The 18728-nt window shown below is 43.1% G+C and overlaps 1 protein-coding gene across 3 annotated transcripts in view; it reads left to right on the plus strand.

The window, feature by feature from the left end:
* Positions 1-5342: 5342 nt before the first annotated feature.
* Fmo1 (flavin containing dimethylaniline monoxygenase 1) overlaps positions 5343-18728 on the plus strand; it is a 31803-nt gene continuing 18417 nt past the window's right edge. The window contains exons 1-3 of one of the 3 annotated variants that reach the window (XM_048420805.3): positions 5343-5649; positions 11521-11645; positions 11882-12017. In XM_048420805.3, the coding sequence (XP_048276762.2) occupies positions 11886-12017 (132 nt within the window). In that variant the 5' untranslated portion in view covers positions 5343-5649; positions 11521-11645; positions 11882-11885. The remainder of the gene's footprint in view (positions 5650-11520; positions 11646-11881; positions 12018-18728) is intronic. The other 2 variants (XM_048420804.3, XM_048420803.3) reach the window with 2 other exon arrangements.

Genomic DNA, 18728 nt, shown 5'->3' on the forward strand with positions numbered 1-18728 from the left:
GTCTTAAAAATTCTTTTCAAATCATGATGTTAAACTGCCGACCTGAAGAGCAAAAATCAGCAAGCTACCGTGTGTGGACCAAAGCATCAGTTCTTATGGTGGTTTTATCAGGACACAGACAAACCCACTCATTTATTGCCCTTTCTTCTGTGCTCTAATGGCAGAATGGAGCATTTACGACAGAGCAAGTGTGGGGGCCACAACCCCTAAGATCCTTCCTGTCTGACCCTTTGCAGAAAGCATGCCCACCCTGCCCTACACGTGCCAGGCAGAGCTCATTTTGCCATGGCCACTGCCCACTGAAGCAGCTTTGCCTGCCATCCTGCTTCTACAGTGAAAGAGATGAGGAACACCTGTTAGACTGGTGCTCAGCCACTGGGGAGGATCGGTGTCACTAAGACAAAATTATTATTAAATTAACAGCATTGAAAATTTCACAAATCTCTTAAACTTTTTGCAAATCTTCTGATAATCAGTTTTCAGCAGCAGCTCCCTAGAGAGGAAAAGGCCTCTGGTACATCACCCGGTTGTCTTCTGCCTCTGTGCATCTTGAACATGAAGCTTCCCCGGACCAACTTTCTAAAGCTGTTTGCTCCAAACCACTGTCCAGAGACCACCTACTTCAGAGACCCTCACAGTGCACAAATGGATATGACCTTATAGCTTTTATAACATAAACAACAATAACCTGCTCGATCAGAATCTCTGCTGTTTCAAAAATCTCCTGTGCACATAGACTTGGGAGCCGCGAGTGTGGAAAGAAGGAACATGGGCTGTGTGTGTGCACGCGCGTGGGGGGAGGAGGGAGAGAGAGAGAGAGAGAGAGAGAGAGAGAGAGAAAGAGAGAGAGAGAGAGAGAGAGAGAGAGAGAGAGAGAGAGATAAGGGAGGGGAGAGCAGACAGGCTGGCTGTTTTTTAACCAGGTGTGGTAACACACACCTGTAATCCTGGGACTCAGAAGGCTGGGACAGAGAGATAACATGTTTGAGACCAGGCTGGGCTACATATCAAGACAATGACTCACAATAGGGAGAAAAAAATGGGGGAGGGGCGAGGAGAGGTAGGAGAGAAGAGGGGAAGAAAGAGAAGGGAAGGGAAAGGGACTGAAGGGGTAAAAAAAAATCTTCCTTTCAGGGCTGAGTCTCTGGCCTGATCTCTCTTCCAGCCAAATGCCTCCTCCCTGTTTGATGCTTCCTGCTGCAGTCGGCAGAAATTGTTCTTCTGAACAAAATGTGCACTGGCTCCCACTCCCCTCCAAACCCCTCCCCAAGAGGATTCTCCTTACTAATCTTTCCTTTAACTCTCCTCTGCATGAGAGCTCTTTGGTTTTCTCCATCAAAACCAGATGTACCACATTTGTTTTGTGCAGAAAAGCAAAGATATTGTTCAAGTGAACTACCCAGGCCGTGACATGTAAAAGAATTTCAAACAATCATCCCAAAATATGAAGGTTTTGAAAGTTTAACCCAGAGGAATAGTTTTCTTTGAAGCCAGCCTTTCACCCTGGAGGCTGCTCCTGACCTGGAACAGCTTTGGCTTGCTTCCAGGAGCTACAGTGTGCTCACACGAAGCAAGACTCACTTGTCCACCCTGCCCTATGACCCAGGAATAGATCAAAGAGCTAATGCAAGGTCTCTTAGGATAAGACTCTTCTCAATCAAGATGAAACATACAAGGTTTTATTAAGGAAAATATCTGTGTCAGCAAATAAGAGGAGAGCCTGGGACGACTGCAAGAGTTATTGGCCCACAGTGCAAGGTCCGTCCTCTGTGAAGGAGAGAAGGAAGAGAGGCAAACAGTGCAGACTACAATGTAAGGGAGAGTCCTCCGGCCACAGAGTTGTCAGGTTGTGTGAAAGGCCCAGAAGAGCCGGCATTTCTGCCCTGTGAATCCAAACAAACCATCACAGGGACTGGCCACCCTACTGTGGGGTGACAAGTGTACTTCTGAAGTTGCCAAATATAACTTAATTAGATACCTAACTGGAAACACTACAAATTCTGGGGCAGGATTCTGTTTACAATCAATGAGGAATTTTGTTGCTAAATAGTTCTATACTTGAAGTCGTTGGCAGGTAGAAGATAGAAGATTATATAAAGGCATCAGTTTCTCTTGGTGTTGAACCATTTCAAGGTTCATCAATCTTTGGGACCTGGGTGAAATACTCAGAGCCATTGTATATTATAAATGCTTCAATTTTACATAATTATATTTAGTTATAGCAGTCTGTCGTAAGACTGCCATCAAAGTAAATTCCTTCGCCCAAGTCATGTGACCTGCGTGGGCTCATTGGTTTTCACAGCCAGGATCACCCACTCTCAAGTCTTTACTATGTGAAGGTACACAGAATAACAAAGCCATTATATCTTTGTATTTTCCAAGAACTGCCTAAAATCCAAAATTAACATCATATCAATCAGCTGATTTCATCTCTACACATCAAAGAGGGAAATGAAGGGCAGGTTGTCAAGAAAAATTTTAGAATGACTTTAATATGTCTGATATCATAGAATAAAAGTGTATTGACGTACATAGCCTCCATTCTGCAGACAGGTTCTCACAGGAAAAACATAGAATAACCTCAATGTGTAACAGCCTTAGAGTATTGGCTCCTGTTAAGGATACATGGTTTCTTAGTAAAGCACGGGAAAGGTACTTTGTGTGGAGGGGTTGAGGAATGGGGAACTGCGTAGATTTGAACATTGTTTTTTGCATGGCTCAAAAGGAAAGCAGTATACTGCGTAGGTCTAAACTGCCCTGTGCAGTTTCCCAGTCCTAAAATTCTGTGTCTCTAAGAATGAATCAAAGTGGGAGACAGAAAGGAGATTTAAGACAATAAGATGGAGAAATGACTCACCAGTTAAAATCAAGTACTGATCTTGCAGAGGACCTGAATCTAGTTCCCAACACCCACATAGGATAACTTACAACTTCTTGTAACTCCAGCTCCAGGGGATTGGGCGCCTGCACTCACCTGTGCACATACTCAAATACATAATTAAAAATAAAAATAATTTTTTAAATTAAAATGGTTTCTAGATATAATAATTGTTCCAGCCAACAACGTACTAACACTTTGGTTAGTGGTGATAGGGCACAATTTGTTAACTGCAATCAGCAAATCTCCACACTTGGAAACAAAATAAAATTTTTCTTAGACATAGGGGGTCTTTTGGTGATGTCTTAGAACTTCTTAATCACTATGTTATCCAAAACAGAAGAACATCTTTCTTGAAAAATCAATGGTTACCGTGCTGAAGACAAAGGAAGCCATGTGGGAGCTTGTTCTGTGACTTTAGTGCCGTGGCCCAGAAGAACATATTTTGTTTATTTGTTTGTTTTTTCAGAAGGACATATACTACCTTTGACTCATAGTTATTCAGGCAGAATAATTACGTTTCCAACAAGCCACTGGGGGTCCATGCAGTGCAAATCCATACTATTTCCTAAAGAGCGTGATTGGTTACCAATCTGGCTTCTAAGGGTCCAGACCCTCTTAAATAATAGACGAGAGAGCTTTCTTTCATCCTGTGTTCTTAACAATAGCTAATTAACATCAAGCCCTATAAGAAGCCAACATGGAAACTACCAATGAAGGCCAGATGCCTCATTCATTCATAATTAACACAAGTCTCTGGCGATTGTAAAAATGAGAGAGTATAATAAAATGATCGTGTCTATTCTCAGTCAGCAGCCCAAGGTCCCTTATGTGCAATGTGTCCTACCAGGGTCTAGGGCTCCTTTAGTGCTCTGCATGTACACATCAAGGTAGTTTGTTTGAGTATAAACTTTGGGACAATAACGTAGTCCTAACTCTCAAGATGTTTCTGAGTTAAGGTCGTAGGTTTTCAGACATTCAAAGACACATTTGACCTAACAGTAGTCTTGCAGGCCTACTTTATGGTAAAATTTAAATCATTCACTGACTATCATCTTCCGAGCTGCAGGAGGACAGATGAACTAACAACCAACAGCTAGCAATGCTGGCTCTTGCTAAATATTTAATGAGTTATGAAGGCCAGAGCTGAACCCAATAAATGAGCAGACTATTTGGTAATGTATTGGGTCCTCCAGAAGGGAGGTTAGAGGCCATGCTGAAATAGTATTAAACCAAAGGAAAAGATTTGCCCTGCCAAGAGCCTTTCACTGCCTCAGTCTACCAGTGTCTCCTGGAATTTTCTTTCAGTGCCTGTAAGGATTCACTTCAGCTGGGAACCAATCAGCAATTCTTATTGGGCAATGCATGAATGCATCACACTGTCAATACATGGGAGTTTTCTATGCCCGTGACCATTCCACATAGATTGCCGCATCTAACTCCGCAATAACTATTTGAAACAGGCATTATAGTCCCTATTTCAAATAGGTGAAGCTGGAGCTGAGAAAAACCATGCAAATTTTTTTCAGTGAAGACTCTGAACCTAGGATTTAAGAATTTGAAGACTGATGTGGGATTCCCCTCTGTATAATATGAATATCATTGGTTAATAAAGGAACTATTTGGCCCTATAGCAGAGCTATAGGGGAATAGAGCTTGGTGGGGGAAACTAAATGAAATGCTGGAAGGAAGAAGGGAGGAGTCAGAAAGAAGCCATGTAGCCACCAGAGACAGACGCTGGAACTTTAGCCAGTAAACCAAAGCCATGTGGCGATACACAGATTAATAAAAATGGGTTAAATTAATATGTAAGACTTAGCCAATAAGAAGGTAGAGCTAATGAGACAAGCAGTGATTTAAATAATATATTTTTATTATTTTATATATTTTATATATATTATTTTATGTATATTCTATATATATTATTTAATAATATAGTTTCTGTGTAGTTATTTCAGTTCTGGGTAGCGAAAACCAATAAGCGACCCTCTCCTCCTATAAAAGACTGTGTTTTTTCCATAGATCTCTCTTGTGTTTCCCAAACCTCTGGGTAATCATCAACACTTAAAAGAGCTTTAAAAATTGTATTGAATGATGTGAGTGATATATGCTTTTAGAAATAATAATTTTCTCTGAAGAAGAAATGGGATAAAAGTCTTAGAAATGCAATCTGACATAGCAGCTGTTAATGGTTGGGATTTTATGCAGCCATTGTTAATTTTATCCTTGGCCCCTCTAAGAGTGGAGTGGAGAATGCCCCTCTAAGTGCCCCATTTAATTTATAGTTTGCCCACAGAAGGATGGGATTTAAGTGCATATCACCAGGTATGCCTCTGTTGCAATTAATCAATTTAAAATACAAACAACAGCTAACCTTGGGGTTCAATTTTTTCCGTAACATCCCTTATCTGTTAGACCAGGCTCGTCCTGCCAGCTGGGAACTCCCAAACACTGGCTGGCAGACTATTTTGATTTTTTACTAGCTCTGGAATCCTAATTGTGTCAGTGCCATTAGAAAGAGCAAATACAGCTACTTAAAGTAAGTAACCTGATAAAAATCTCTGGTTCCTCCTCTGGATGCAGTAGGTGAAGCTGAGGTCTTCCTGTTTTGTTATTGTCCATCAGAGGAAAATCGTCTCCGCAGAACACAGATCCCTCAGCCAGTGACCCTGGAGGAACTGGGCTGCCATCCCTTGCTCCACAGTAAGAAAGGGAGCTGAGTCCTTGTCCTGGGAGTGTAAAGTCAGATTACTAAACTTCTGTGTTCACTGGTAAGTTCTCTGCTGAATGAATTATTGAGTGCTTCCCTCGGAAGCCTCTAACATAGTGCGAACTAATGCTTTGGAAGGTTTATCTGCCAAGTATTGGCATTTTTCACAAGCTGAAACTAAAAGCAAATCATTCTGAAAATTCGACTAACTTAGGGTTTGCACATCATCAGTTTGCTGTTGCTGTGTTTCCTGCTCTATTCTGTGCATTGGATTAAAATTTCTTGATTTTTATAGTACTTCTAGATCTTTTCTGCTATTCCTAAGTCCGCAAGTATTAATATCAAGAGTTTGAGAATCACTTCTACACAGCCAGTTTAATTCCATAGGTCTTACGATTAGAAAAACTGAATCCTGATAGGTCATTCTTTTCTTAGTCTCTGGTCTCTTGGGGAACTTGACAAAAACCTTGTAAGGGGCAGAATTTGTGATGTGTGGTGGGTGGGTGAGGGTTAGGCTTGAGGAAGTGACTGTTGACTGTTAAGAGGATAAAGATACCAGAACATATTCTTGCTCCAACCCGGGTCTCAGCAGCTCCTGCTCCGTGTTATGCTCTCTGCTAGCCTGCTCTATGTTAGGCTATGGGTGCCTGGAGCCACCCCTCCTTACCCATCTGAATCTACTACAACTGATAACACTTTAAATCATACAACCCCTTTAGAGATGTGCTCTCATTGGACAGCCAGGGCCTGTCATTATTCTGAGAAATGTGCACACACTCAAGAGGAATGTGCGGGTGTCTGCCTTCATGAATAAGGATAACTGCTTAGAAACTACACAAGTGAGTCACTCACGCTGGTTAGTCAGCTGATCTAGCGCTGAAAGCAGTTACAGGATAATTTCCTGAAACAATCAATCAGGCCTTCAAGTCCATTTGAAACATACTTTAAAAAGGTAAGACTTTGCCTGGAGGTTCCCAAACGTCCTAGGTTTAAGGTATGGTTCCTGCAGCAGCAATTCCTTCACAGCGCCCCCAGGCCTAAGTCCCTCTTATGAAGTAGTCAAGCCCAAATGACTCAGTGCGCATATTCTAACCACTGAAGTTGGTTGTACGAATAATAAAGCAATTAGAAGAAAATAGCATTTTCGCTTCACTCCTTTTTATTAATTAAGTTTATTCATTTATTTTATATCTTAACTATAGTCCCCCTCCCTCCTCTCATTCCATTCCCTCCCCTCCCCTACACCTTCCCCCATCCAATCCTCTGTTTCTATTCAGAAAGGGGTACTCTTAATTGTGATCAGTAATGGGTCTATGGGACTGCTGTGCCCTGTGTAAATTCTCAAAGCTCAGAATCAGCGAAGACACGACATCCTCATTTGTTGTTGTGCCTCGATTTTGCCGCCTTTTACCATAGAAGCTGCTGAACAGCTGCTTTGCAAAACTGCACGAGGTATTATTGAATGGAACACAGCCCTGACTCTTGTTAAAAAAGTGTGACGTGACCCAGGCTCAAGCCAGTATTTCAGCACTCTGGAGCTTGATTTAGGAGATTGTCAGAAGCCCAAGGCCAGCCTGGGTTACATTGTGAGTCCTGGCTAGACTAAGCTAAAGTAGGAAACCTTGTCTTAAAGAAAAAAATTCCACCCACACCTGAGACAGCTTAAATAAGATTCAAACTGTTGAGTATCGCTGCATTCTCTATGATATTCTTAAATAACTCAAGGCTCATTGGTGTTTGGGAAGGAGAACCCCCACACTCAAATATTCTCTCAAAACTGGAGGTGAACACTCAATCTAACCTCATCTAATTAATTATTTGTGTTTTCCTTCCTTGATGTAGAGGACACAGTACAAAATGCATAGGGAAATGCAGTGGCTTCTGACCTTGCTGTTAAACATTAACGACCTTTGTACAACCAATAGTGATTTCCCAACTCACTTGGAAATCTGATGCAGTTTAATTGTTTTGTTATTTTTGTTAAATTCCCATTACCCCAGTAACATCAACTTAGCAAATTCGCTACAAACCCTTAGTTTGTGTGACTTATTTCTCCCATAGCCAGGTTAACCTCGACAAGGCTCTCTTCGTGGCATTGTTTCTTTTAAAACCTGCAACTAATAATTCAATTTACTGAATAGTCTAGAGAGTAATAATACTTTAAATGCTATGTTTGCATCAAGATGTAAAATAGCACCACAGTAACATTAGTGTGCTAGTTCCATTAATAAAATGTCTTACTGTGTTCTTACCAGTGCTGGAATTACAGGCATATGGCAACATACGTGTTTGACAGCAGTTACTTTCTTCTGGGCCCTGGTACACCCCCAAGAATTAAGCGCTGCTTGTACATTGGTTGTGATTTGTACAGTACCTTAGGCTGGGTATACAGCTAGCTTCATATTAGAGATGAGAAAAAGGAGACACAGAAATATTAAACTATCTTCCTATCTTGATAACTACCCAACTCTAAAATTCAAACCATGGTCTCCAATTTGTAACTTCCTAAATAGAGTCACCAAGGAAATGTACTGTTCAGGATTGCTGAGTAAATTGGGTTCACACTGGGTTAGAGAGACAGACTGCTGGAGAGAGGGGTTCTACACACTGCATAATTGATGAAAGGTGATTGATTATAAGTCATCAATCTCCGACTCAGGATATTAACTTCCAATAAATGTTTGCTCTGCTGATTTTTTTAATTGAAAAGCATACAAGACGATTAATGTATTCATTCTACCCAACCAAAAAAAAAAATCAGCCCATTGCCAAATATTTAGCACAAGCATCATGCTGGGAACTGAGACATGTACAATCAAAGAAATTACCGTACTTTGGGGAAGCATAGCCTTGTGCAGAAAAAAGACCCACAGACGTGATCAACACAATCAATAAAAAAATGTAATATGTCCTTGTGGGTGCATATGTAGCTTCCCTAGGAATAAAGATAGTGTTGGTTCACCATGTAGTCAGAAAGACACATACGCCTCATGGGACCATTGCCATCTCTGAGCTGCTTCCTGACTCTAGAGCCTTTTGCTCCCTCCTCTGACTGCTGAAGTACTAGGCACCCCGCTGTCAGTATCCTGCCACTGCAGCATCAGATAAGCTCTCCTCTTTCCTGCTCGCACTACAATTTAAAGATAAAACATCTTGGTGCTTTACAAAATATTGAGTTTGTTTTTTGGTTTTGGTTTTTTGAGACAGGATTTCTCTGTAGCTTTGGAACCTGTCCTGGAACTAGCTCTTATAGACCAGGCTGGTCTCGAACTCATAGAGATCCGTCTGCCTCTGTCTCTGCCTCCATGCTTAAAGGCATGCGCCACCACTGCCCAGTTTGAGATTCTTGCTCTTCAAGTTTGACTTTCCTGCTAAACCAATTACTGTTCTAGACAAAGCTTCAATAAAAACCTAAAATACCAGTGTCACCAACAAAGAAACCACTCAGTGGGTGTTTGATACCTGAATTAATCAAAGAATAAACTCCAGAATCTAGTCTAAGATCCTCGAGGGCATCTGATTCCAGCCTCTACATGAACTATTCATCTCCTACTTAGACTGTCTTCAAAACTTTGTCATCTAGACTTCACTTAGGTAAAGCCTATCTCAGAGCCTGAACTATTGGTAAATGTGTATATTGAACTAGTTACCTTTTCTGTTGCATCACTAACCATTATTCTAATCCTTTATCCCACGAGATAAGAGCAAATGTTTACAGTGCTGTCTCAAACCCTCCAGTTAAGAGTCACTACGTGCCAGGTGGTGGTGGCGCACACCTTTAATTCCAGCACTCAGGAAGTAGAGGAAGGCAGATCTCTGGGAGTTTAAGGTCTACAGAGAGAGTTCCAGAACAGTCAGTGCTACACAGAGAAACCCTGTCTGAAATAAACAAGAAAGAGTCACTTTGCACATGCTCTTTTGCAAAGTGAACCTGGTTATCAATTCCTTGTCCGAAGACTCCATTGAGCAGAGCCAGTCCTTGGTTTCCTCCCTTTACCTCTATTAACAATAAAATCATTCTATTCCTATTTCCTTCCGTCAGCAATGTTATACATGAAACAACAACACACTAGGCAAGGATATAGACCAGGTCTCTTGAGCCCTACTAATTAGCCTTTTTTTCTTTCTTCTACTGCCATGCTCCCCCTGCTGACCTTCCTTTCAGTGAAGCCACCAGGGGAGTTACCTCCCCTCTTTCTTAAGCCAGCTCTTACAAAGGGCTCCTCACCTCCTCAGAGAGTAAAATGCAGCCTGTGTTGCTTCCAGTTGGCCTGCTCACACTCTTCCTACAGCCAGTATAATTCTGTACATGGCTTTCAACATCAATTTTTATATGCAATTTCCTCCTTTTTCCCTAGAGTCATTTTTTCATAAAACTAGTTACTTTTCGTTGGATGACTATTAAGTCCCATTAGAAAAATAAACATTATGCCCTGTGTCACAATGAGGAACCTGGTGGCCAAAGGAGATGAGCAGTTTTCCCATGTCACCAAACTGACGGAACAGGGACCCGACACAGATGCATCTCGATGCAGCACCCAAGCTCCGGCTCCCTCTCTACATGTCGGGTCACAGCTCACCTCTGGCATCCAGGAAGATGGAAAATCATAGGTTTGCTACTCTGCAGTATCCATTGTGGTCTAAAGTTTGCCTCTTCTGAGAGGACGCCTCTCGACTTCCCTGGTAATTCATAGCCACCTTTACAGGTGAATGGGTGGCTTTTGAGTCAAGAGATAGTTTTGTATCCATTACACCGCAGCCTCAGTATTTCCCTGGAAAGACTACACAGCAGAAAATAAAGCTGCCTCAGCCTCCATGGCTGAACTGTTTCTCTTGGATTTCCAGTCCTACCCACACAAACGATGCACACCCAGTTCTGTGGACAGTTCATGTGGTAAACAAGAAAATAGAAAAGGTTCAGGGAAACCTCATGACCGGCGACTTTCTTGTGCTTGGGGGGTAGGGTTTGGGCGCATGTGTTACAGTGAATGCCTAACGTGTACGAAACCAAGGACCACAAAAACAGGGTATGGTGGCTGCACATGCCTGCCAACCCAGCCCTCAGGAGGTGGAGGCAGGAGGATGAGAAATTCAAAGTCATCCTTGGCTACATGAGTTTGAGGCCTAATTTGTAAGACCCTGTCTCAAATATATATATATATATATATATATATATATATATATATATATATATATATATATAAACTTGAGATAAAATTACCCCAGAAACATATTAGGAAACCATGTCTAATATTTGATTTAGTGTATGCTGAATGTGTATGCTCTTGGCCAGAAATTCAGAGAAATTACAGAACTTTGGAAATAGCTTACATTATTGAGCATTTACTATGTGCCTATTTCTCAGACACTTGATAAAACATATTAGCTCATTTGATCCTCAGAAAACAGTATAAAGGAGCTATTAGATTTTCTGTTTACGCGATGCCCAGAGGCACTAAATGATTCAGATCACACAATTTTAACCGGCAGAGCTGGTTGCTTACCCAGCATGCTATAAGGCCTCACAGAGTTCTTACAAGTCCATACTATTAACACATGGCCCGAAATTCTCAAGCCTGCACCAATGCTGACAGTGCGGTGTGCTCCACAAAAGAGAACCCTATCCTGCCTTCCACTCAGATCTTCCCTACAGCCACTTCCTCTCTTCCATTGGTGACTAGTGGTGAATCCAATTCCAGCAGCACTGGTGTGGCCTTGGCAGAATGCCAGGAGAGAGCCCAGAAGGGCAGGGCTGTGGCACCTGTGATGGCCACAAGTGTCTGGGTGTCTAGTCCCAACCCCACCCTACCAGCTGCTGCGCAGTTTTCTCTGATGTCCCCAAACCAATCGGTGTGTCAGTGTTAATGTAATTTAAAAAAAAAAAAAAAAGAGCGGGTTTTACAAGGTCATCTTGTCCTGTCTGCTGCTCCAGCATGCTCTGGGATTGGAGCCGGAGGATGGATACAAGCCAGTTCAGAATGCAAGACTCTGCCCACCCACCAGAGGGTCTGGTTTCAGCCGCTCTGCCAGAAGCTACAATTGCATTAAAGACCACGAGTGAGTGGACTGAGCGCCAGCTCTGGCCAAGGGGTGGGGACATAACCCAGCACAGGGGTTAACCCGATGACCTGTACATTTTCTCACATTCACACAGCACAGATAGTCTACAGAGGACTCAAACTGAGAAAATCTCTTAATCTTCCAAATTCTTTTCCTGGTTTGTTGAGCAGCCAAGGCTTAGGGTGGGGCTTTTGTGAATAAAACTGCTCTCCTTCGTTTTTCCCTCCACCGAGGAACATGGCGAAGCGAGTGGCCATCGTGGGAGCCGGGGTCAGTGGCCTGGCCTCCATCAAGTGCTGCCTGGAGGAGGGACTGGAGCCCACCTGCTTCGAGAGGAGCGATGACCTGGGAGGACTTTGGAGATTCACCGTAAGTAGGGGGTTCACGGGCTTTTATCTGTCTATTGGTGGGTGGCTTGAAAAGATTGGAAGTGTCTGCCAAATGGAGAGCCCCTGAAATTGTGAATGGTATAAAGAGATACAAGAGACACCAGGCCGAGTTCTACCCTACAGAGTCTAGACGGGGGTGCCAGCCGCCTTCTCACTGTTTAAGGTGAGGAGGAAGAAATACCCCCGAGAAGCCCACAAAGTGGAGAGGAAAAAGCAATGCCTGAGTCTGACCTGGAAAGCATAGGGTAGGAGTGCGGACGGGGAATGGGGGTGGGGGGTTGGGGGGTGTTGGGGTCCGAGGGGGTGAGGTGGGTGGTCTGCACCGAATTGAGGCTGCAGAAAAACTGAGCCTCCTCTGCTTGCATAGTTTCCCGATCCCACTTCATCTGTGACACAGGGTTCAGTGAAGCAGGAGTTCCATAACCAAGATCCCGCTGCCTGGCCAAAGGTCATCCACTCTGTGAACTAACAGTAGAGAATGGGAATCTGGGATCTAAACTAATCCGGGTGCTAGTGTGAACGAGTCGACAGTCTGGAAAGCCCACCCGTGGCTGGCCTGGAGCCCTCGGGCGGGGAAGGGGGTCACAACTGCCCTGCTTTGGGGTCAATGAAAACCCAGAGCCAAAAAAGGCAGTATTCTTTGGGTTCCAGCATTCTGCCAGGGAAGCATTTTGTTTTGTTTTGTTTTTAACGCTCCACAGCTTCTAGGTGAAAGTGAAAACATTTCCCACGAAATTTAGGCAAGTTGTCAGGAGCTGGGAAAACCGAGTGAGTGTCAGATAGCCTGGCTTCGGATTCCCTGGGAAACATTCCCCATTATAGGAGCCAGGGACTTGGAACTGAAAGAAAGTAATTCTTTCCTAAATCAGAGAGCAAAACTTCAGAGAAGCCAGTGCTGCCTGTTTAGGTAGAGTCCTCCAGTGCCGGCGGGAGTGACTAGCATAAAAACCCGTCAGTCTTAAGATGTGCCTGGCTACCAGATATGATCTTTGATGTACACTCTGATAAAGAAGCACTCCCATCCCCATGGCTTAAATTGCTCATGTTCTGAAAGGAGAGCGAACCCTCTCCTGCTGAACCTCCTTGTCCTTGTTCATTGTAGGCATTACTAATCAAACAGTTGACCTTTCCGTAATGACCGTCAGTATGCCAGATAAGTACCTCTGACCAGTAAATGTTGAGAACTGGCTTGAAAAAATAAAATTTTTCAATCAAATTCAGAGTTATTCAGCTAAGGTAAATTTCAGTCAAAATAAAAAGTGAGTCCAAAGATCAAAAGCTGTACTTAGACCTTTGAGACACTAGATAGACAAAAATCTTCAGGGAGGTCATGTAACTATTAACCCTAAAATTTATTTCCCTAAGAATCAAGAGAAATTAGTCTCGATCCAGTTGTGCCCCACTGTGAGCCGGTCAAACATCTACCCAAAGAGCACGGTAGGGGGGTGCAAAAATGAAAAGGATTCCCCTCTCCAGAGAACTGTTGGCAGAAGAAAGAAGGCGGAAAGATCTCACAAGTCACAGGCACTGCTGTAGGTGTTGAAATGAGAGCAGAATCACAGCCACTGCTGGGAAACCAGAAAAGCCATGTAGAATGAACAGTCTGTGGCGGGTGTCAAAGGAGTTCAACAAACAAAAGAGAGCATGCTCAGAAAAGAAAGGTGATTTAATGGTGCGTGTAGTACACATAAGAGGAGTAATAGAAGGGAAAAGAGTGGATGAACGTCTGGCCAACTTTAACAGCATGCAGGTCAGAAAAACTTAGGAAATTCTTTGCTGCTGCTGTTATTGTTGTATTTGAATATACGCATGACAGGAAGGCTCAAAGATGATTGTAGCTGAAGACTGAAAGTCCCAAAACAACAGGAAGTGTTTGAATATTCTAGTCCAAACTGAGAAACCACACTGACAGGAAAAGAAAGGAGTGGGATTACAGGTACAAGAAAGGGAGCTAGTCCAGGCAAGGCAAAGACATAAGTTGTACTCTTTCCTCCAAAGACTGGAGGACCGGGAGTGGGAGCACAGGGGAGTGCACACAGGAGAGGGAGCGCAGTCAGTCATGCTGAAAGGTAAGAAGATGAAGGAGCACTCATATCAGAGGCCTCCGTTCTTGCTGGAAAATGCAGCAGTTTGTGGGGGGAGGAGGGTGTAGGGTGGTAAAGGGAATTAGAGAAAAAGAAAACGAAGACAGTCATTTGTGGGAGAGGGCTGGGAGCGAGCTCAGTGGGTAAAGTGCTTGCTGCACAACCATGAAAACCTGAGTTTAGATCCCCAGGAGCCATGGAAAAAGCTGGCGTGGCAGCTCAAGCCTATAATCCTAGGACTATCAAGCAAAGACAGACAAGAGGACCTTAGTGGCTTGCTGGTCAGCCAGCCTAGCCAATCTGTGAGCTCTGTGTTCAGTGAGAGACCCCGCCTCAAAATGTAAATAAATAAATAAATAAATAGGAAAGTAATAGAGGAATATACCAAATCCCAAGCATGTCCTCCACAGGCATAGCATACACACACACACACACACACACACACACACACATGCACGCACAAGTACGCGTGCACACACACACACACACACACACACACACACAGAAATATAATAAGCCATCAGAAAAAAAAGACTAACCAGATTATCTAGCATTAAAATGGCAACCAGATACCAAGATATTTCATCTCTTTGACTTCATTTATAAAATGAAAGTAAGTTTGAAAAACAGATTAATGCTTAATTTCCAAAGGTTGGAGTTAGGGATAACCTTCCCCATCATCTAGCATCTCTCTTTATATACAGCAACCTGGAGGCACCTCTGCAATACCTTGATCGTCCCTCCACTAGGCAACCTCGAAGGTGTCTTCCAGCTCCAGAGTGCTATGAGTTCCCTGAGATAGTCATTCCCTCTCCTTCCCCAACACACACACCACCAACTAACACCATCAACAGCAAAGATTAGCCCAAAATCATCTTGGGATTCGAAGAAAGGCACCCCATTCAACATCAAAGAACCCAGACAGCTTCCATTCCCAAATAGGAAAAGAGCACAAATCTAAAGATCATGAATTAATTCATTTAATTGGTCACTATCAGGATCGTGATTCTGGTCCTCTTAGCTACCACAGCAGACAAAGGTTACAGTGAAAAGGTACAGGCATCCTAGACTGACGCAGGAACCAATGGACTCACTAATTAAAAAAATAAAAAGCAACACGTTGGTAGAGACTAATTCTGACTGCCACTAAGGTGGACAGAAAACATGAATACGGAAACACCTTTGTCACAGTGAGCCTCTCTGGCAGCTGAGGGGCTCACACCACAAGCACTATTGGTTGATGCTCTCAGTTATAAAATCGTAGTTGGGGTTGGAACTCAGTTGCTAGAAGACAGGGCACGTGAAGCCCTAGGTTCAGTCCCCAGAAACCAGCAAAGTAGTCCACGCCTGCGACTTCAACACTACTAGAGGTGTTCACTTCAACACTACTAGAGGTAGTTCAACCTACTAGAGGTAGGAAGATCAGAAGAAAGTTCAAGGTCATCTTCAGTTAGGTAGTAAGGAGCCAACCTGGACTACTTCTCACCCTGCCTCCCAAAACAATAAAATAGCTCAAGGAAAAGAAAGTGAGGGTTTGTCTTGCCACTAATAATGAATATTGCTTGTAGGAGAAAACTTGGGAAGCAGTCTTTGAGCAAACTACACCAGCATTGCCTAGAGAGGATTAACAGTACTGGTTGACACACGCCCTGAGACAGGTTTCAGGGCTTAACCACCATCCCGAGGATGATACCTTCCTGTCAGTACATCAAGATCTTCACACGCATCCTTTCATTTATCCAGCAAGCTTTTATTGATAGCCTACTATGAGCTTCTCCACTTTTTGTTTTCAATAGGGGGGAAGGTAAAACATAAATGTAGGTCATTCCTCTGTGAGTTGCTGAGGAAGTGTTCCTCAGCTGTTGCTTCCTAAGACTTGGTTAACTTAATTCCTACAATGTATTAGCAAGTGTGCGTGTATGTGCTTGAGAGTCAGAGCACACCTTTATGGATCCACTTTTACATGGGTTCTGGGAACCAGACTCAGGTCGCCAAACTTGTGTGGTGCCATCTCACTGGTCCTAAAACTTTCTTTAGAAGTCTTAATTCTAAAACTTCAGTAGTCTTGGTGGATTTCATTTCATTCGTGTATTCTAATAACATTTATTGAATTTCTGTTATCCATACTGGAGTACGCTAGACAAACCTCTCCCCCAGCCGAGCTTAGATTCTTGGACTACACAGGTTTTCTCAAAGGTTTCTACAGCTCCCCACAGCTGTGCCTGTCCTTCAGAGAGAGTGACTGTCACCAGGAAGCGATGTGGGAAAGGGTGATGCATTCTCTCACTTTTACTGCTACATTTCAGTTGTTAGGAATCTTATGACCATCTTTTTCTTTTTTAATTTTAATTAAAATTTTAGCAGAGAATAAAAGTAAAGGAATGTATAGAATTCTCAAAGAGTTAATAAAAATATTATTTCAAATGAATTTCTTTATTTTTTACTTTATACTTTGAGGGAATTTTTCTCATTTTCATTGTACTTTAAGAATTTCATACAATATGTTCTGATCATATTCACCCTTCTCAATTCCTTCCAGATCTACTCCCCCTGTAACACCCACATTTATATTCTCTTATTTTAACAATCAAGTCCAATTTGTGCCGTCCATATACTCCTGCATGTGTGACCTTCTGCTTTACCGTGGTCAACCTACCAAGGGTTATACCTGAGTCTCTCTCTCTCAATAGCTCCTCTCCTAGGGACTGGGCTTTATTCCCACCTTTCCTTTTCATGCTGGGACTCTTCTGGCTTGAGTTAGAGTAGGCTCTTCACATGTCGTCATAACACCTGGGAATTCATAAATGCAACCGCCTTTTTGTGTCTTGAAAACACTAGTCTGGCTTTTACAATATTTCCACCCTTTCTTCCACAATGATCCCTGAAAACTGGGAAGAGGGAATGTGATATAGATGGACCCTTGAGGGGTGCGTATTTTTCAATCTCTAGTACTGGTTCTTGACCCTGTAAGGTACAAGATAAGGGTTGCATCTAATAGAGTGGGGCTTAAACCAAATCAGAAAGTGGTGGTTACCACCATGATGTTTGTGCCACTAATGCAAGACAGTGAGCTTGTCTTGTGACTCCAGTCATTCCTGTAGTTCCCAGGGTTCACAGTTGGGTAAGACTGATGATTTCCTTTCTCTTCCAGTAGCCTGCATAGCACCTTCCAGCTCTAATGCTAGCCAGTATGGATGAAGCATCTAGGCCAATACCAGTTTGATTTCTCTGTGTTCTGTGACTCAAGTATGCAGTGTCCTCAGCAGCAGGGTCTTACTGCCAACCTCTAGAGGGGAAACAAGAGTACTGGCAATGGCCTGTAATGTTAGTGGGTCTGTACGTCCACAAAGGCAAGCAACTTTAAAAGAGATAACCCACTCCTGACACTGGGCTTTTTATTTGTAAGCCTATGGTGTCTAGGGACATTGTCCCCTCATTATAGGATAATTCTTTGTAGTTGTTTATGTGTGCATATTTTAGGAAGTTTCACTATAGTAGGTTTTCATATGACTTTTTTGAAAAGTCTTAAAAGCTGGCCATCCCTACTATAGTTCAGTTCCAAGCCCCATTTTTTTTGCTTTTTTATTATATTTTATTATTCAAAGCAACTTTTAGATTTAAGCACATTTTGATCTTAACTCTTCCCCTCTCCCAAGTCCCTCCAGATACTCTCCCCACCGACTCACCCAATTTCTTTCTTAAAATGAGATAGAAAAGGACCTTTGACCCACAGCACTTCTGTTGTCAGCAGCTCTCCTGAGCTGTGCCCCTGATATCACGACTAATAGTTAACATTAATGAGAAGTTCAGCAGAGCTGTTTTAGGAACTTGCCACTACCTTGGGGTGCATACTACTGTCCCCCCATACAGGTGGGGAAACTGAGACTGAGAGAAGGTAAGAAAATTCCAAAGACCAGCCAGTAAAAATAAAGAGTTCAAATGTGGACTTTCGCCGTCTGCCCCTTTGCTAGGGAGGCGTGCCATGGAGTTCTAGTGTGTTTCACAGTTCAAAGGTCAGGCGAATCCTGAGTTGTGCAGGGTCCTACCAAGCATCCAGATCCCACTGTGCTGCAGAACCAAAGTGGGCCAGAAGCCCAAAACCCTCCCATTCATCCTCTTATTTTGTCCCCTTCTTCAAAGCCTCTTTCCCCTTAATCCCATCCATTTATTTTTTCACTTCATGAGGACTGACTAAATTGCTCCCCTAAATGACCCCCATCAGTTCTCAGAAGACATATACTCCCCATACTGTGCACCAGGGCAAGGAGCAGAAGCACCCAGGTGTGTCTGCAGCTGGCAGGGAGGGATTGTCTGAAGACAGATCCAAGGAGTCCGGGAATTACTGGGGCAGACTGGGGAACCACTGAGGCAAATACTGGTCCAGGACCCACAAATAGCATTGGTTGGTGACATGGACCCATGTTCACTACACATGTGCAAGCCCTGGTATTTATGCAGGAGGAGCAATTGGTGAGAGGAGAGAGAAGGGAACAGAGTTCGCCATGGGTTTGACCCTAAGGGCTGACCGTACTCTCTGCAGCTGACATCTGTGATACATTATTCCACAACAGGCTTCAATGTTTCCTGGAAGCTCTCTCTCTCTCTCT

Source organism: Myodes glareolus, chromosome 5 (genome assembly GCF_982192425.1).
Source record: "Myodes glareolus chromosome 5, mMyoGla1.1, whole genome shotgun sequence".
NCBI lineage: Eukaryota > Metazoa > Chordata > Mammalia > Rodentia > Cricetidae > Myodes > Myodes glareolus.